Below are 20266 nucleotides of genomic sequence, written 5' to 3' on the forward strand. Positions count from 1 at the left end.
ACACACGCACACAAGTGGAATCTCTTTGTAAATAATGTGTACGGTTTGAGTTTTTTACACAAGGTTGCATCACAAAGCTGAATTGGTGTTGTGTGCCAGCTGAGTGAGTGAAGTTAGTTCTTGCTGTGGAGGGTGGAGGGGCAGTTTGCCCTTAGAGAATATGAAGAAGGAGGAGCAGGTCCTAGACAATCAGAGGTTAGCGCACACATGCACTCACACACACACACACACACACACACACACACACACACACACTTACTTGCAGTCTTCTCTTTAATGGTCCACCTATTCCAGATACTTCACACACTTCTTTGTACTCTGAGCAGCCTCTATGTTCCATTAGTTCAGGGCTCCGGTGGCTGTGTTAGCCGTGAAAGCTACTGTACTTAATAACGAGGCACAAGATGCACTCTGCACTTCAGTGTTGTGCAAATGCATCACTCTGAAACGGGACAGATTAATATGGATGACGAAATAAATCCCATAAATTTGCTTTATTTCTCTGTATTTACTTCTTTCTAAGCATAAAAGCGGTTTTCTTTTCACTTTCTTTCAGGGTTTTCCTCACGTCTTAGCGAGGCAGTCACAAAAATGTTTTTAACAGTTGCCATGGAAAGGTCCATATTACCAAAGCTGACTGTCACATCTTTGCTGGTTTCTGGCGAGTTATTGTGCGATTCTTCACCACCGTACCCACAGCCAACGATGGTGTTAAACTCAAAACCAAGATGAGCCAGATTAGTCGGCAAAGCTTCCAGACACTCCATGTGGCACTGGGGTTTCCCTAATGACTAGTTCTCAGCAGTTTCTGTCTCTTTCTCCTTCTACCTGGGCAGCCTCTGTTAGGTGTTGTTATTCAACAGCTGCCTGCTGTGTGTGAGAGGCAGCAGTGATCCTGAACCGGTGCATTGCAGCTTTGTTGCAGCACATGCCTGTACATGCCTGTACATGTAGCCTGCCTGTGCTTTCTCGTTGCCATGATTATTATATCTGTGTTATGTCGTGTTGATGCTGGTGGTGGGAGGAAAGGAGGGGAGGTGTCATGGCAACAGCCTTCTCCACCTCCACCTGGATACGGTTGTACAGATATTCCCTCTTTGTGCATCCAGACCCACTCAAACTGATGTACAATCACTGCGCTCGCTGATAATCCACATTCAGGGGAGGTTAAAGGTCACGTGCATTTGATTTGATATACCTGGTAGTAACCAACCTGTAGCTAACAGCTCCTGTCCCCAGGGTGTGTTGTATCTAAAGGTTTCTCTTACCTCTGCTAGATCCCGCACCTTGCTGAGGGGGTTCGCATTCACGGAGAGAAGGTCACGGAGGCGCTGAGGCCTTTCCACGACCGCTTGGAGGCCTGCTTCAAGCAGCTGCGGGAGAAGGTGGAGAAGCAGTACGGCGTTAAGACCCTGGTGAGAGCTTCTACCTGTCGTTGACCTTTCTGTTACATCAGAAGTCCTCTAATGGAGAATCTGCACCACTGCTTTCAAATTGTTCTGGTTTTTCTGGCCTTCATTACAAATTATAACAATGATAATCCACTGAAATATTGTGATAAATATATAAATAAATATTGTTTCACAGATGTTGATAGATGTAATAATTCAATTTATGTTGCACTGAAGTATAATTGAAGTTGAGCATACCTTTGCCGGGGGAACGTTTCTCTACAGAATCTCTACCTCTCTTTTATTTAGAACTTTACTGAACATTATCTAATGACATAAAACCCAAAATAAAAATGCTCAGATAAAATCAAAGCAGCGACAGTGACTTAGAAGCTAAACTCTTTCCGTATGTTTGTCTCTGCATCATCAGCCGGCAGCAGACGAGCGGCGGGGGCCTCGTCCACACTCCATGGTGCGCTCCTTCACCATGCCCTCCTCCCAGAGGCCTCTGTCCGTGGCTTCAGTCACCTCCATTTCCTCTGACAACACCCCCTCCAGGCCGGGCTCAGACGGGTAACAACTATTCACAGTTCTTCTGGACTTAAATCACCACACAACCACTCCTGCTTCCCATCCCATCTCCCCAACCCAGTAGAGGATTGATGGAGCTTGATGGAAGGGGGTTTGATCGCACTAATATCACATTATCTTTTATTCAGGTTTGCCCTGGAGCCTCTCCTGCCAAAGAAGCTGCACACCAAGTCTCAGGACAAGCTGGACCGCGACGAGCCCGACAGGGAGCGCAAAGACAAGAAGAAGGAGAAGAGGAACAGCAAGCACCAGGAGATCTTTGACAAAGAGATGAAGACCACGGAGATCCAGCTGCAGCCCGCTGAGGCTGTCATACTCTCAGAGACGGTACTGCTCCTCTCCTCCTCTCTTCCTCTCCCCTCTTCCCTCTCCTCCTCTCCTCCTCTCTTTCTCTCCTCTTCTCTCTCTTTTCTCCTCTCATTTTGTCTCGTCTTGTCTCCTTTTCCTCCTCTCGCCTCCTCATCTTATAGTAACTCTATTTTACTCTCATTCACTTTTTCTTTCTTCTTCTTATTTCTATTACTTGCCTGAAGCTTTCACATGTTCTTATATTTCTTTCTCTGTCCTACTCTATCGTACATCCCCTTGTTGTGCATTCCTATGGTTGAAAAGGAGAAATAATTCTATTGTAGAGCTTCCAAAGGTTTTTCTCTGGTGTTGTTCTCAAATCAAGTTTTACAGAAAGTAAAAGAACAGGATTACAGTGAAAAATCCAATATCATATTTTTCCAGTGAGCATAATATATCTCTTTTTAACACATTTTCTGCTCTCTTCAACTCTGTCATTCTATCTTTGCTTTTTTCTCCCCCACTATTCGCCCCCCTCACATTTCTCCCCTCAGTTCTCTACATATATCTCCCCCCCCCCCCCCTCTCTTCTGTGCTCATGTCCCTCCTCACCCCGCTGTGTCCATTACAGCCGAGGTATCACTGTGCTCTGCATGCCCAGTGGGAATGTTCCCCTGCGAGCAGCATTAAGATAAGCACAGGGATGGGATCCAAAGGGGGCCCCTGACAGTGGTGGAGCCGTCTGGCTCATGATACCAGCTTCCTGCCTCAGGGGTCAAGGGGAGAGCACCTAGGGCTCTCTGGTGGTTGCCAAGCAGCTGCAGCTGGATTTGAAGTTATCGTCTGGAACGAAAAAAAATGAAGAAAGAGCTTTTCAACCTCAATGCAAATCTCAGCTCTCAGTTACCTGTATGAATGTGTGTGTGTTCAGCGTCTCCCTCGTGGCCGGCTGCTTTGAGCCTGGCCAATTACAAAGTTATTTGTTAATGTAGCCAACAGTGTGGAAGAGCCCTGAGGCCGTATCTTTTCATATTCAAATTCCAGCAGTGATGAAGCCGGAAATGTTGTGTAATTTAGTTTATTTTACTCTTGAGAGCCGCCTCTGATAACATCTACTTTCTTTCTCCTGTACCACGATCACACAGATCAGCCCCCTGCGGCCTCAGAGACCAAGGAGTCAAGTTCTCAGCCAGATAGGTGGAGACCGCCGCCTCTCTGTGTCCCCCGGACCCCCGTCCTCCTCCTCCAACTACTCCTCCTCACCGGGACCCCCGCCCATCACGCCCAGGAGCAAACTCTCCTTTTCACTGCACGCTGGTTCCAGTAAGAGCGAGTTCACTTTATTCTCACTCAATTAACAGGTTGTGTGATCTTTGGACAGCAGCTTGCACCATCTGTAAGGACCTCCCTGTCAGCGCACGCTGAGTTACAGAGGCTGCTCACAGTTTAATCTGGAACACAGAGCTACTGTATGTGTGATATGAGCCACACTTCTTTTAATGGCCCCGCAAATTATAACTGTCAGCACCGGAGGTTAACTTCTCTGTTTTGTGTCTTTGTCACCGCGCTGGCAGCTGACGCCACCATCACGGAGTTTCATCCAACTGTCTGTATTGTTGTAGAGCAATTTAATATTTCACTTCTTTAAAGTTTGGGATTTGTAAAACTCACATTTTTTGTTTGTTTTTAAGTCAAAATGCATCAGAGGTTGAGATATTCTGTTTATTAGTCAGAATATCACATCGTCCATCTTTATAGCCAGTCTATGGTCAGGGTCCATAACCGTAAATGCAACACTACCCATCATGCATCTCTGCCAGTGTAACACCACACCTCGATGAGGGTGAAGTAAAGTGTGAACAAATGTGTAGATGACATCATCGGGGGGAGCCTCATTCATACAATGTTTAAGTTATTGAAAGACTAATTTAACTTCACTTTTTCCTGGCTCCCTAGTGAAGTTCCCATGGAAGTGTTTGTGGACATTTAGCTCCTCTCAAATGTTCTCTTATTTTATTTTTTTTAAATTGACTTAGTCTAGAACTGGAAGTGAGCAGAAACAGGCCATGTGATCTGTTCTGATGATGAGCTGATGTACTCGTGCAGGTCTGGAGCTGAATGGGATGGGCTGCTCCGACAAGGGTGAAACTCCTCCCCCGCTGCCCGTGAAAGGCATCACGTCTGATTACGGGAACCTGCTCGATAATCAAGACCTGGCGAGTCCCTCGACGCCTCCACCACCCCCGCCCCATCCAAGGGTAGGTGTTTTAATTAGTCCTGAGAGGGGCTCCTTAATGATGTAAGGCACTTTTAATAAAACAAGATGCCACTACACGCATTTGACATTTGGGTCAACCTCCTCCACTGTCCCCTACCCCGTGTACATCCTGTTCTCATGTGCGTGCATGCATGTCTCTGTGTGTACATATTGTTCCTCACTCAGGTTTGTACCTGTCCTGCGGATGTGTGTCGTTTTTGTAATCTGTGTCACAGACGAGTGTAGGCATCAGTCAGTTAGCAGCAAGGGGCTGCGGCCGCCTGTCCACCCAGCTGTTATTTATACTCGCCCTCCCCCTCCGGCCGGCCCGGCGCTCAGACGTGATTGATTGGATGATTACTTTACCTCTCACATCCATCAGCAGCTCTCCCGCTGTTAATCAGCGGCTCGTCTCGCCACACTCAGCGACGCCTCCGCTGCCCATCCTCTCCCCTCGCCACACGTTAACTAATCTTATTTATCCACTGTCACGGCCCATGGACAGGTAGTAAAATGGAGCCTGGGTACGCACACACACTGACACACACACACACACACATACACACACACACACACACACACACACACACACTGTGTGGCAGAGGACTGACAGCAGCATAGTGAGAGCAGATGCTCTAAGACTGAGCGACAGCCACTCTTCATTTACAGTCCTTGACGGAGGCGGAGGTGAGACAACAGACGAGCAGTACCCCTCGTCTGTTGTTTCTCTGAACTCAGGTGTCTCAGGAGGTTCAGAGACTTAATCCAATAAAGACCTGTTCTTGTGTATTTTTCAGATTTTAAAAAAAAAAAAAAAAAAACTGAAAACATCAGTAGCTCAGATTGAAATGTCTATGACCCAGAAAGATAACTTCTATTTGGTACAATGATTTTTGTGTCAGAATAAAACAGATTCTTGATCTAAAGAGTCCGTCGCTCCGCTTCCATTCCACTCTCCTGTCATCATGTGTTCGGCTTTGGTTCAAGTTGTAGTCTGACAAATATGCGCCCCGACAGTTTCGAGGCACCGTGATCACCCGATCTGACACCAGCGTTGTGTAAACTGATCCCGGAATTAGTTCTTCTATTAAAAGTCCTGTCAATCAACTTCAGGAGTGATGGCAGCTTTAAATCCTGAGCTCTGGATTTTGGCGTTGAGCCGAGGTGCCTCCGCTAAAGAATATTGAGATTTCAAAGTTTAATTGTTGTGTGTCTGTTTGTGTTTTTGTTTGTGTGTGTTCGCAGCACATCCCACCTCCTCTGCCCAGCAAGACCCCTCCCCCGCCTCCTCCCAAGACCACCAGGAAGCAGGCCTCCATCGATTCAGGAATTGTACAGTGAACAAAAGACGCTGACAGTAGGACCAAAACAACACACTGACGACACAACAACAACAACAACAACAACAACAAAAAACTCACCATCAACAACAGCAGTAACCGCTCCCCCTTGAAAAGCGGTTGTGTTATTCTTTTTTACCCACACATTCCTCGCTCCCTGTCCCAGCTTGACAAGATGAATACCTCACCGTCGCCCGCCCACTTCTTATCCTCCTTTTTTCACTTTTCCATTTTGCCTTCGGGTTGACGTGGACGCCGTCTGCAGCGGGGGGGCGCTGCACAGAGGAGCAGTCACTGAATTTGTAAATCGCTGCCTCGCCACCTCCAGACTTCATCACGACACCAGATCGGTGTTGGGATAGAACCAACAGCTTTCCAGTACCAGCCCACTCTCGAGTATACGAGAGCACATAGCTCATTGAATTCCTTTTTATCTCTTTTTATTCATACTCCCACTATGTACAGAGGTTTGTATATATGATTTGATTTTATTTCTCCTTCTGTTTTTTTGTCTGTGATTGGATCATGACTCTTTTTTTGTATTAACGTATCATTTAGATTAAGTGGCATTTATATGAAACGAAAAAAAAAAAGGGCCTGTAGGTTTTGAATTGACGGGGACTTGATGGAGTTGGTATGTGAGAACCATCAAGGATTTTCATTGGTTAAATTTGTGGAGTGCACATACGACTAACTCACATCGCATTATCGTTGTTCGGACCTTGTCCTCGATTGCTGTAACCTTGGATTCCAATAATATTGACTGTTCCCGGCTCACTACTGACATCACTTCTGAATAAACTTTCAAATGTATGTATTTTAAAAACAGAACGATTTTGGCTTTTTTATTATTTTTCCCTCAAAGAAAAAGATGTTGAAAATGGTTCCTTTGCCCAATCCCTGAACTGGCTGATTTCTTCACTTCCACTCTGAGCTTCCCGTCTGCTTGATTGACAGCCGTCGCTACCGCCACTTCATCATCCACACACCGGCCGTGTTCCCCCGGGACGACTTCTATATCGAGTAATGCAATCTCCTTCACATAATGTGTCTGCTCTCCTGGTGATCGTTGTTCAAAGCCACGAGTGTGAATCTGGAACCTCATATTTGCTGGAGCGACTCAGGTGAACCTGCCGCCTTCTTCCCGCTTCACGGAATTTTAATTTCTGCTTTTGTACAAAACTCCTCGACTTCTCATTCTTAAATTCTTATTTTTAAATCTCTAGCTTCCTCACGTTGCTGTGGCGTATCAAAGTGTCACGCCAATACATTTTTTATTTAGTTGAAAATTATAGATGAGATGTCATCGGAGTCTGATGTGTTTTTCTCTCTGCTTTCTCTACCTGATGGGTGGAATGTTATTTTGACTCCAAATGAAAGATTCAACTTTGTCAGTGTATAATAATCTGTTGAGCAGCAGCTTTAAACTCAATTACTCTTTAATTAGTTGGGTTGCGTTTGCATCACTTCGGGTGTCGGTGGAATAACTTGACGATGAGGTCGTTGTGAATCGTTCCGGTACAGATGGACCTTGAGGCGTTCAGCTTTTAGGAAATAGAGACTTTACTTCAAACCACCGATCGGTTTTATTAAAGGAGACGCAATATGCCCATTTTCAGGTTCAATCATTCAAATTAGTTTTTATTACTTGAAAAGGTTTAGATGCTTTAGAAAATCTAAAACACGTCACCTCTTGCAGCTCTTCTTCACATTCACACACTAGAAGGAAAGTAAACTGAAAAAATCTCCCAATTGGAGGTAAATGTTGTGACTTCCTCCGCGTGGCTTCATTAGTCGTCCTCCTTCCCATTTGAACACAACTCCTGCCTTGTGTCTCATTGCATCGTGTGGTTTATGATCATCAGTCTAACAAACATTATGTTTACAGCTGTTATTTGTGCTCCAGTGGCTCAAGGCTGCTATAAAACCCTGCTGTTGAACCTCAGTGTTTTATAAACCATCGTTTAATTACAGCCTGCACATTTGATAAATCTGTGAATGTATTTACAGGCTGCGTTGTCCTCACCGTAAAAACCAGCTCCCCCCATTCTGCTGACACCTTCAGATTGCGCGTGTTCACCTGAGAACTGCAGCATCTGTTGTTTGATCGTGTCCTCTTCTTTTTTTTTTAAGCATCTTAAGAAAGTTGACCAAACTCTCTGTCGTCCTAATTAGGAACGATGACTGACACGTTTCCTCTCGGGAGTTCCGTTTGGGAAAAGCTCTCTGAAGAGACCACTTGTGATTCTGTAGCTCGTGGGTTGTTATGACACATTTTTGTCGAATAATGAAACATCTCATTAATTCGCCAACTATTACTGACAGTATTTCTCAATCGTTCATTCATACATTTTCTTCTGTTGACGTCCATGTTCTATTTCCTGAGGATTAAAACCTTCTGGTGGATTAAAAATAAGAGAAATAGTCTGAAAAGCTTTGAAAAGTTATTGTAAAGATAAGTCGATCTGCAGTGTTTTCCACTTCCTGTGCCGCCCGCTCCCTCCCTCTCTCTCTCCCGTGTGTAGATGGTTAAACAGTGAAATCAATTGAATCCCGGAGAGAGCGTTGTTGTGTAAATGTTACCACTGATGATTCCATGCGCAGTGGAGGACCTCAGTTTGACCACGCGCTCTCTGTCAGGCTGATAAATTGCTCTGCAAACAGAAAGAATGGAGCAGGTAATATTCAATAAAAATGCAAGTTTTACAATCATACCAGTGTTTTTCTCCTCCTCCTCTTCCCTCGTTCTTCTTATCCCTGTTCCTCTCAAGGCCCGTTTCTTCGTAAGGACCATTACCCCTGATCCCGTGCAGCACCGCACTCTGCTTACAATAACAACTTAAAAAAAACATGGTTTTCATTAAAGGCTAGAGAGAAAAATGAAGGAGCCGTAATGGCCGTGAACTTCTCAACTATTCCTAATTGCCAATCAGTGGCTACGTGAATAAATAGACGCTAAACAACACGATGGCGATGATATAAAAACATTTATATATTTAACTTCACCCATTAAAGATATCCTTATATAACAATTCTTCTTTAAAAGGTCTAAAAACGACTCGACCTATGTTGTGTATTTTATTATCCAAAATGTTTCCATCAATGTTCAAACCCAGAGACATTTTATTCGAAGTAACAAGACATTTCAATTATGTTTTGCCTTTTATTTGTCTCATAACTGCTTTATTGGTCACTCTTAATGCTCACAATTATCATTTTCATTGTGGTGAAGACAACAGCTCCCATGATCCCACGCTGCTTCACCACATCATCTGAGAAACCCCCAGGGGCAGAGGTTTCACATTGTACAGTTAAATGAAAAATACTCCTTTCAGAATATAACACTTGAACTCATCACTATTGAAGCCAGAAGTCCCAGTTAGTTCAGTGAAGGTTTGTGGGTCATTCAAGTGACTGCAGGTTGAAAAAAACCTGAATCAGCAAAGTCCAGCAGCTGCTCAGTGGACGTCAGTAGAATCTGCAGCTCAGCTCCTGAGAAGTGATGATCAGAGGAGGAGGGAGAGAAGAACGTTTCCCAGCCAGCGTCTCTCACTCAGCCAGGATACAGTTGTGAGCATTAAAAAGTGAACAGCTGTAAATCTGCCTGGAGGAGGCCTGTGGACGCTCTGAACTTTCTAACATTAACGTGGAAGACATAACAGTCTGGCCCCTGAGGTTCAGCTTTATCGAGAGAATGCCGCCATTTAAGAAGAAGAAGAAGAAGAAGAAAAGTTAACCTGACATTACTCAGGGTGATGCTGTGATGATTCTTTGCCACCTGGCTGGCTTGCGGGGGGTGCAGGGAACATGAATGCAGCAGAATACATTAAAAGGAGTGTAAGAGGAAGTGATTTATCTCAAACTGCTGTCTCGTGCACACGCCTCATTCCAACTTGTGTCATTGATGACGTTGACTAAACTTTACCCAGTTGCTCTTTCCAGTAAAAGCACTGAAGTTGCAGTAAAGCAGGGTAAACGGCAAAATATGCAAAAATCTGACTCGGTAGAGCGAAACACCTCGACCAAGCTGCACACTCATTAATATCAGTCACATAATGTGCCCGGCTTTTTCATCAAGATCCATTAATATTTCCCAAGAAACCAGTGCAAATGTTAATAAATAAATAATGAAATGTTCTTTAATTGATGATCCCAACAAAATGAAAAAGGTCCTTCCCTCAACCAAACTGAGTAATATTTGTTTAATCTAAGGAAACCAGCAGACCAAAGAACACCTGTGAACACACGACCTCCCTGGCAGAGGAATGATATCATTTCAAATAACAAAAGCAATTTTTGAGGGAAAGTCTCATTGTGTTGCTGTGAAAAGCTGATTCAGTTGTATCTGTACGGACTCAAGGCTGCGGCTGCTGCCAAAAGGTTCCTCCACCAAATATCGACTTCTTACCTTCAATTACTAATTAATTTGGATCCTTTTCACAGATTCGTTTTTACTCTGGAATTTCAAAGTGAAAAAAAGTGATGACTGTCGGAGCTTTTCTAAAATCCACACTCCTTCAAAGTTGTGAAACAATAACAATTCGAGAAGTCCGGCGGGGTGGCACTTATTATTTTATATATAAATGCTTATAGTCACCATAACCTGGTTATTGCGTTGCGGTGATAAGTTCTCTCCAAACTGTGCGATGGGAACCAAAAGTTGCATCAGTGGCATAATTCACTTATCAAGGACTACCCAGCGCACACTCAGTATCTCGCCCTCGCAATTGAAAATGGATAAAAGGGCTGAGTCGTTTCGCTAGTGGTAATATTACATAGTTCACTGGCAGCTATTTCAATAGGCTCTCGGTGATTTGTGCCCAGGCATTATGCTCCAGCCTCTCCCCCCTCGAAGCAGAGGGAAAGGCTCGGCTTAATTGAGAGGATTTCCAGCGGCTTTGTGGAGGGCGAAGCTGTGAGCTAGCTTCCTCTCTCCAGGAGAATTGTATTTACAATGCGCTCTATCCCCATTGCATTTGTCATTGCAGCCTGGGATCATGTGTATTATTTTCCTTACCCCTCTCGACACACTTTCATTTGCTGGGAGGCCGTGGATGAGAGTACCTCTCTTTAAATGTCTCCCTGGCATAATGAAGCAGGACTGTATTTCCATATATTCACAAACGCCTGTGGGGATTTCACGGCTTTTTTTTCCAGCGCAAAATGGAGACTCACCATAAGCACACAGTAATGGACGTGGTAATAAACAGTTAATATGGCCGACACTCAGGGAATACAGGATGTTTCCGGAGTTAAGTTCGGAATTCTAATGTATAGATTTCGTTGTTTTCCGTGTCAGAAATATTAGAAATGAACTAGAAAGTTGAAGAGGCCGGTCGCAGCCACATGAACGTCTCAGTGGAGAATCTTCACCTCTCGTTCTCAATCCAATCCACGAATAAAACGTCCTGTGACAAGGCAAATAGTCCTCGATACAGATGAGGAAGATGCAGCACTTCTTGTGACCCGGGCAAAGCCAATTTGAGCTACAAGTTGCCCACTTGTAAAACGGCCAATGCGGCCCAAATGTCCCGAAACAAATCTGGGCCTTTTTTGGCATGTGGTACTGCTGTGGCTTCCTTGTGGCCCTGATCTGGCAACCAGGAGCCAACTGCCGGTGTGAGGCCTGAACTGCAAGTTTCTCTTCACATTCGTGTGTGAACTGGACCTAAAGTTGCAAGAGTGAAAGTATCTTTACAATATCCTGGCAGTAAACATTTTGAAACTAGACTAAGCATCTAAAGCCATTCTAGCCGTGCGTTTAGCCATAAACCGAACTAAGTCAAGTTTTGCTTTTAAGGTTTTCATGGTGTGGTCTGGTGGTAGATTTCCCCCGGTGGTTCGATGTAAGGCCCTCCAAGTCCGTTTAGCCTCTGTCCCCCTAAGTCACTTAAAACACAGTCTGTGTTCTCTGTCAGCTGCCACCCCCCCCCCATCACTTTGTCCTTTCATTGGACGAAGCCATTTAGAGTCAAGTGTCTAATAAACAAGGACGTGTCGTAAGAGGAATCAACATGTAGCTTGTCGCTCTGAATGTCAGCCTGGATGGGAGATGAGGAACGTTTCACATCCATCGGTCCTGAATGTGCAGCTGCCTGTCGCGGAGTCTCGTAAACAAACGTGTCAACAGACGTGTAAACAAACATGTCAACAGACGTGACAGCGGAGTCGTTGTGTGTCGCTGTCACAGATTGTGTCGAGGTTTTCCATCTCGGCAGAGTCGACACCGAGAGGGGAATATGAAACCCAACATTTGCACTGAGTCGGTTTGACGAGTCTCTGCCGTTCACTGAGAATTCCTTTTGTTTGAATTCTTCCTAAAAGTTAATAGACGCCGAATCACTGAGGAGCTGATGATGTGGAATTATTTCAACTGAGTGTGAAAGAAAGAGGTTTTTAATACGATGCTACAGTTCCAGCTGCATGTCTCTGTCATGCTGTGTCTGAATCCGAGCGATTGGTAACTGAATGATTAGTTGATGGACAGAAACAATGTTGATACATTTGGGTTATTTGTTGTTTTTCCGTCTTTTGTAAATAAAATCAACACTTATTTAATTTTTAAATGGCAAAATGGCTTTGTGTTTATAAAGCGCTTTTCTAGTCTTGATGACCACTCAAAGCGCTTGACAGTACAGTTCTACATTCACCCCAAACTTCAGCATGCAGATGGTTCAGACTGGGGATCGAACTGCCGACCTTTCAGGTTGGAGAACATCCACTCTACCCCTCAGCCCTTTATCTTCTATATCAAGATGGTTAACCTCGATATATTTAGTTTTGAACTGTAAGTTGGACAATAGATACAATTCAGATATGTTGACTTAGTGTTTTGGGAATTGTGATGAGCATTATCTACAATACCCGTATACTCCAATGGGTAACACACAAAGTTGGCAAGTTACACAATCGCTAACTTTAATTTGAAAGAACACAGAAGTAATGTTTCTAGTCGGTCCAACAATACAATGTAATATAATTTGACACAGGACTCTTACAAGTCCGGGGCCACAAGGTTAGATAATGAATCCTATCTGATGTGACACTCAAGTAGCATAATCAAACATTCAATAAATCAAATTATATCAAATCAGATTTTTTGAAAGTTTGAGTGACATCACCCCGAGCTCGATGAAATGTGAATAAACTGATGAACTGATTCTGAGTCGGCGTGAGTGAAGTTTCAAACCCTGTTTTAAAGTGAGAGATGTTGCTGACAGTCGCCCGAGCCGGTTTCTCTTCTTCCCAGTTAACTTCTGCCCTGGTCGCTGGGAGTCAGACCTGTGATGGAGCAGCTCTGTTCCCCTCTGTCCCCCTCTGCCTCTAACTTCAAACACAGACACACACTCTCCATCAGGGCCTTATCACGACGCTGGAACCCTAAAGCTCAGGAGAAGCAGCTTTTAAACATGTCTGTGATATATTCCCTGTGACCACGTGCAGCACTAAATATATCACTTACCCTCTCTGCACCTTATTATCTACATCTCGTATCAGCTCGGGTCGTTATGAAGCTCCGGGTTTTCCCAGGCAGTCGGTGTGAGTCGTGTTGCTAGGAGACATAACTCGAGATGGGGGGGGGGTGGAGAACTGGTTCTACGAGGAAGCAGAGTTCCCTTCTGGTTTCTGATTCACGTGGTTAGAACCGTGTGTCCCGATGGAAGAATATCCAAATTATTTTATTAAATTAAATCTTTACTTTTAAATCTTGTGATCTCATCTCTCTATATTTTGTTTATCTCCGTCTAAAGTATTTTTATGTGCACATATGGAATAGATTAATAGCTTCATTCATTTATTGCTGCCAATATGATGACTAGGAATCTACTGACAGCTGTTTTCTGACTATTAAATAACAATGTTTCAAAATATATCAAACATAACAGAGCTCACGTCTGACGTAATGATAAACTGAAGCAGAATATGTTTATTATTATTGTGACGTGACTCATAGTTATAATGCCGCAGTGAGAGTGATTAGCATCGGAGTAGCTGCAGAGATTCTCCACATCCAAACACGTTTCATAACTTTTACTCCAACTTCTGACGTCTGTGTATTCCTTGAATTCTGGTTTTTAAATCGATACACTAGTAAGATTCTGGGGTTTGATGTATTTTGCCTAAGAGGAAGCTTCAGACTTTATTTATGGTGTTATTTGACGAAGGCTGGGGGAGTTTTATGTTTGAAGCAATGCTGCCCTCATCTGGACGATCCTGTTAGTGCACCACTCTGCCTCCATGAATAACGACCAGTGGCATAAACCTCTGACTTGAGCATATCTCATTTTAAAGGGGCATGTTAATAGTCTTGACACCGCCAGCATCCTGCTGCATCAGCTCATGTTCACAGGGTTTTTTGGACAATTGAATTTAAGCAGCAGTTATTGAACAGTTACTGGAATTTTAGAACTGAATTATCTCTGCTGTCTTAATTTCATGACTCTCCACGTTTCTGTATTTGAAGACCAGACTAGAAAACAGCAGTCACAGGTTATATTTAACCTCTGGTGTTGGTGCTCGGCTGGCCCCGCTCCAGCAGACCAGCAGCATCTGATCTCTCCCAGGAGGTGATCAGGAGCAGAGGTGTAAATCTGCCCAGTGGAGGAGAGAATTAAGCTAATGCAGCTGCAGCAGGGGAGAAGCAGAAGGCCGGGCTGGTTGTATGTCTTCCCCTCTGGTCGGAGTGTTGTCTGCAGGGCTGCCTCCTTAGCTCGTAGAGACAAGACGGACTGTCGGGGCCAAAGTGTAATTGGTCAGACGGGGCGACACGGAGAGGAACGTCTAATTACTAAGAACCCCCCCCCCCCCCCCCCCCCCCCCCTTGGGCCTCGCAGGTGGACGAGTACTGTGAGATGTTAATGTGCTGGTGATATGTGGTGTTTGAAATTGAAGCCGCTTTACAGCAGAGTTCCACTGCCCCTCCACACAAGGGGAGTTTTGCTCGACCTGCATGCTTTGCTGTGCAGAAAGATATACGTGCAGAGTTTGACACTAAAAAGCAGTTAAATCCTAAACTGAAGTTTCTTTCAGACACACACTGAACTCTGGATATTCTCCTGCAATTCTCCTGGAGGGTTCAATTGGATTTGATGACACTCAACAGACCCAAGAGTGGAAGAAATACAAATACTTCAAGATGAGAAGGAGGAGTCGTACACATGGAAGACGCTGAGTAAGATGTCAACTTGGACAGACAACGGGATATAAGAGCTTTTGGTGATGAAGGCCAATGTGGGTTTTGATGTGCTCCAAACAAAAACATGTGATAATTGCATTTGCTGTTGTTGTGAATGCATCTGACTCCAACCATCCCCTGCTGCCAGTCTCCATATGTTAAAGAGAAACTCTGGATAATGTGCAAACCCAATCTTCCAGACATAGTCAAGATATCATGTCTGAAAATTACTATAAAGGTTTATTTTTATAAATCTCAGCTACAGATCCCATAATTACTGTTTCTCGCTGTGGACACGGCTTCAACACTTTCCTGATTAAAGAACCCTCAATCCCCTCTCCAGCCTTCAGAGAATACAACAGTACAGATACAGGATGGATGTTTTGCCGGTTTTGCTTTGTTCCTCCACTAGGGGGAGACTCTGAGCGGCACAGGCCCTCTGGCTCCAGGGATAGTTTTGTTTACACAGTCAAAGTTAATGACTCTAACTGGGCCTTTAATGGGTTTAGTGGCTTTACATGTATCTAACAGTGTGATTATTGCTCCAAAGCCATAAACCTGCAGATCTCTAAGTGACACGGCCACATGGTGGAAGCCGAGGCTGCACTGTGCAGGGAACGGGCCTTATTATTATCAACCATCTGTGTTGATTCCAGCAGGTGTTTAAATCTAATGCAGTGAAATTTGCTGGTATTTGGAAAAGCAGCAGCAGTAAGGAGGACCCCCCCCCCCCCCCCCCCCCCCCCCCACATCACCTGCAGCAGTGTTTCTTCCCTGCACCCGGTCTGAAGGCGCCTGCAGTGGCTCCGACCTCGCCGGGATTGACTTGATCTCCCAAAGAAAAGCTCCCATGACCTCAAAAAAGCTCCAGGAAACAGGGGGATGAAGACGGACATGGCAGGGTAACAATAGACACCCCCACCCCACCCCACCCACACACCCACACACACACAAAGTCAGCATGTTTGAATAACTACTTTCCAATGACATAGGGGGGTTTGAAGTTGAGCCCCATTTGACATCTCTGAACTTTATCCGAGTGGAAAACGTAGGAAGTTGTGACTGTCGGCTGCTTGGGCTCTGGAGTCTGATATTTACCTTTTTCTTTTTTAATGAAGCCCAAATCAAAAATAACCAACATTAACTGAATCGTGATTTAAAATAACAAGTATGAATAAATAAAACAAATTGCAAGTTTGAAAGTCATGAGAGAAATAACAAAAGTTACTATTACAAAACCTTTAAACTAATGTAATGTTAAAACCAGCATTCGTGTTTATGTCATATCATTTATTTTACAGCCTTAATGTGCAGGATTTAATGTTTTTACAGATTCCAAGTGTCGGTGGCTGCAGGGTCTGTGCCTGTCTGGCTCCTTCTGGATCCACATGTGCAGTCAGTCAGCAGCAGCACACCGGTCACCAGTAATTAGCTGCAGCGGCTGTCAGACACCTCACAGGTTGTGGCTGTTTTCATGTGGGGGTTAAATGCCACTGGCCCCCACGCGGAGTCCGCTGCTCGCCACCGCTGCACGGCCCGTGGTCGGGACAACACCTTGGAGCCAAACAATTACATCAAGGTCATGGAGAGGAGGAATGCGCCGGCGATTAGTGCAGGAGTCCAGCTGCAGCCTGTAGAGCCCCACTCCTCCTCCTCATCCTCATCTTCATCATCATAGCCAGGACGCGCAGGAGACGCATGGATCCAAATTCAAAATGTAGGTCTGTACCCTCCCCAGGTGTAGGAGTGTGGACCTGAAGTATCGGTGGGTTGACGTCCTCTCTCTCTCTCTCTCTCCTGTCAGTCGAAACTCCATTTATCTGCCAGACGTTTTTCTCCAGGACAGACACTGCTCCTCTCACCACATGGAGGAAATCAAATCCAAATAGTCAAACTCTACTGGAGCTGATCATTATATTATTGTTTAGTAACACATAGCACTTCCTTCTATGTTATATATTAAATGGCCTGCTGATTATTTCTTCACTTTATTCTAATCTCATCACATTTTAAATCTGATTACACTAAATGTCACATTTGAATAAAACAATTCTGAAATCCAAGTGGAAGAAAACCTGTGGATTCTGATTTTCTGTTTGTCTTAATATTCCTAAAAGTTATTAGAAAGACATACGTGACCTATTTTATTTTTTTACAGGGTGGATATGTTCTCCTGCTGTATGTGATGATTTCTCCCACGAGTCACTTGTTGACACTAAACCTGCGGCACTGGTGAAGTGTTTATTGCAAACGAATCTCTTTTTAGGAGAAGCTGCCTCTTGTTTGGGTTTGACACTGACCCGCACAGAGTTCAGCGAGTTCAGACACGGGCACGAGCAGAAGCAGAAACAGCATGAGAATTATAGTTCAATCTAATTCCCCTCTTTTACCCTTCATCTAAAAAAACGTTGGTTTTATATTCAGAATAAATAAATGTGATAAATGTCTGTCTCTCAAACAAGTGAGGAGGCCTAATGACAGATGGAGGTTTGCTTTAAAAATATATATATATATATATTTGCCATTCATTCAAGTTTCTATCAGAGTTTTTTGTTTTTTTATCAAGCGAAATAAAAGCTCAAAAATCTGGAAACAACTTGCAACCAGGACTAATATACATTCTCCTGCATATTTATAAATTTCTCAAATCTAATGGTCTCATAATTCAACTTCGAATTTCGCTCAAGTCTTTGTTGGATTTATTAAAACAACTTCCTGAAGTTGCCAAACTCGAGATAAACTCCTGTGCGTAATTACGCACGGGTAATTGTCCTGGATTAAAATCTCAACCGTTCGTGGAAGGGAATATGCCTGAACAAATAAACTGAACCCCTGCGCCGCAGTGAGACGCAGTATCGATGCTCGTTGATACGGAGAGTGGGTCAACACGAGTGGGCTGTTACAGGACAGAGAAGAGAGGTGTGACCAACCCCAAACTTTTCCTCAATGGGCTACCTGGAGAGGCTCCGGGCTCAGCGCATAAATACTCCTCCCTCCGAGGATGAGCTCAGTCCTGAGGGAGAGTCACTGAGACGAGATTAGCTTTTTTTGGGGTGGAAATCTACTCAATGCGGATTATGAACGCTTTTGGACACCAACCTTCCAGCCAGCAGACCAGCCCGATTCAGCACCACAGCGCACAGGAGCTCCTGGACATGGCCGTGTACTGCGACAACTACGGTGTGTACCAGCAGAACCTCCACCACCACCACCCCCAGAGGCCGCCCACGCATCCCTCCGGTTACGGCCTCGGGGAGTACACGTCCCCCTCCACGAACCCGTACCTGTGGCTGAACGGGCCCGGCATCAACTCCTCGCCGTACCTTGCCGGGAACAACGGCACGTCCTACATCCAGTCTGGATACGGCTCGAACCAGCGGCAGTTCTTGCCGCCTCCCACCGGGTTCGGTGGCGCCGACCTGGGCTGGTTGTCCATCTCCAGCCAGCAGGAGCTCTTCAAGATGGTCAGGCCACCTTACTCCTACTCGGCGCTCATAGCCATGGCCATCCAGCACACACAGGACAAGAAGCTGACCCTGAGTCAGATCTACCAGTACGTGGCCGAAAACTTCCCATTCTACAAGAAGAGCAAGGCAGGATGGCAGAACTCGATCCGACACAACCTGTCACTGAACGACTGCTTCAAGAAGGTGGCCCGGGACGAGGATGACCCCGGTGAGTCCCAAAGAATGAAGATGATTTTATTACAGTTCCTGCACTAATTCGCCTTGGGACGTTTGTTACTGTTTTGAAAGATTAATGACAAATCTTAAAATAAATGAAATCTTAAAATGTATTTGAATATTTTCAGTTCGTTGTCACTTTTTTTAGGTTAAATGGGAAATATGGGATGAAGTTGTGCGTTTTAAATGTTTAAATTTAAGCTTATATTAAACCCTGGTGTCGCTTCTCTCTGCAGGAAAAGGAAACTACTGGACCCTGGACCCGAACTGCGAGAAGATGTTCGACAACGGCAACTTCAGGCGGAAGAGAAAGAGGCGATCGGACCTGACCGGAGCGGACAGCACGTCTCCCCCCGTCAAGTCCGAGGACGGCAGCGCGCACAAGCTCTCCGACACCGCCAGCATGCTGAGCTCCTCCCCGCCCAGCCTGCACGGGTCCCCGGCCTCCACGGAGCCCAAGTCGTCGCCGTCCCCCTCTTCGGAGCACAGCCCGTGCTACAGCAACTTCGTGTCCAGCGTGAACTCGCTGCTGGCGGCCAGCGGCGGCGGCACCACCACCGGCACCGGCACCGAGGGCTCCAGGGGCGGGGAGCGGGACTACGGCACCGCGCACCTCGGGGGATTGTCCCAGAGCAGAGAGGGCATGTCCGGACTGGGCTCCTACTCGCCCTCGTTAGTCTCTCCCCTGAACTCTGACAACAACAGAATCAACTACTACTCCTCAGTACAGAGCCTCTCCAACCACTTCAGCGTGAACAACCTCATATACAACCGGGAAGGAACTGAGGTGTAAGACTGTCCGGAAGAAAACAAGAAAACTAATTTATCTCTCTTAGTTAGAATTCACATTTCTTATCTGGTGCCATGTTATCACTCATTCACTCACTCACTGGTTTGGTAGGCCTCACTGTACCACTGGAATTAAACTGGTGTTTTCCACCACAATAATCCTCCTGCACTGGGAAACCAATATATATATCTCAGTGTGTTAGAGAAGGAATATAAAGTGCCACTGCTCCACTGTGGTTTGTTCACATGAGCACAACAAACATGTTGATGAAATGATTCACTCCACAGAGACATATCCTAGAACTTATTTTTGTATGATCCGTATTGTAGCTGCTCGGTTGGGCTGACTCCAGAAGAAGAAGAAGAAGACAAACGTGTACAGAAATTATTTTCATAATGTGTATTTTTTAGACTGAACTGTGTTTTTGTGTTCTATTTAAACTCGTGTCGATGTTTGAATAAAAGTCATTCATTTTAATTCCTACTGTTCAAGGCTCTTGTGTCATTTTCCTAAAAATCTGGGAAATAAGAATGTAAAGGGGCCACATGATGAGATGTACTCTGAAAAATACTTTAAATACTTTGTGCTACTTTTAAAACCACTTATTTGTATAATTCAAGATCAAGCACAACAGGCCTTCACCTAAACCCTCTTTTTATAAGGTGGTTTTTGTTTAAATAATTTTAGAGACACCCTCATTTGGTTTCTGTCTATTTTCCAGCTCCTTCCAAGCTACTAAAATACATTTATT

The 20266-nt window shown here is 44.8% G+C and overlaps 2 protein-coding genes across 3 annotated transcripts in view; both read left to right on the forward strand.

The window, feature by feature from the left end:
* Window positions 1-6698, forward strand: part of dock1 (dedicator of cytokinesis 1) — a 170895-nt gene extending 164197 nt beyond the window's left edge. For both annotated transcript variants that reach the window (XM_053413680.1, XM_053413681.1), the window contains exons 47-52: window positions 1278-1415; window positions 1822-1964; window positions 2111-2309; window positions 3416-3593; window positions 4377-4528; window positions 5773-6698. In XM_053413680.1, coding sequence (XP_053269655.1) covers window positions 1278-1415; window positions 1822-1964; window positions 2111-2309; window positions 3416-3593; window positions 4377-4528; window positions 5773-5868 — 906 coding nt within the window. In that variant the 3' untranslated portion in view covers window positions 5869-6698. The remainder of the gene's footprint in view (window positions 1-1277; window positions 1416-1821; window positions 1965-2110; window positions 2310-3415; window positions 3594-4376; window positions 4529-5772) is intronic.
* An 11421-nt stretch (window positions 6699-18119) lies between these two features.
* On the forward strand, window positions 18120-19992 carry foxi1 (forkhead box i1). Its single transcript, XM_053414118.1, has 2 exons — window positions 18120-18717; window positions 18962-19992. The coding sequence occupies exons 1-2, from the start codon at window positions 18120-18122 to the stop codon at window positions 19516-19518; spliced, it is 1155 nt and encodes a 384-aa protein (XP_053270093.1). The 3' UTR covers window positions 19519-19992.
* The last annotated feature ends 274 nt before the right edge of the window (window positions 19993-20266 follow it).

This window comes from Pleuronectes platessa, chromosome 21 (genome assembly GCF_947347685.1).
Source record: "Pleuronectes platessa chromosome 21, fPlePla1.1, whole genome shotgun sequence".
Classification (NCBI taxonomy): domain Eukaryota; kingdom Metazoa; phylum Chordata; class Actinopteri; order Pleuronectiformes; family Pleuronectidae; genus Pleuronectes; species Pleuronectes platessa.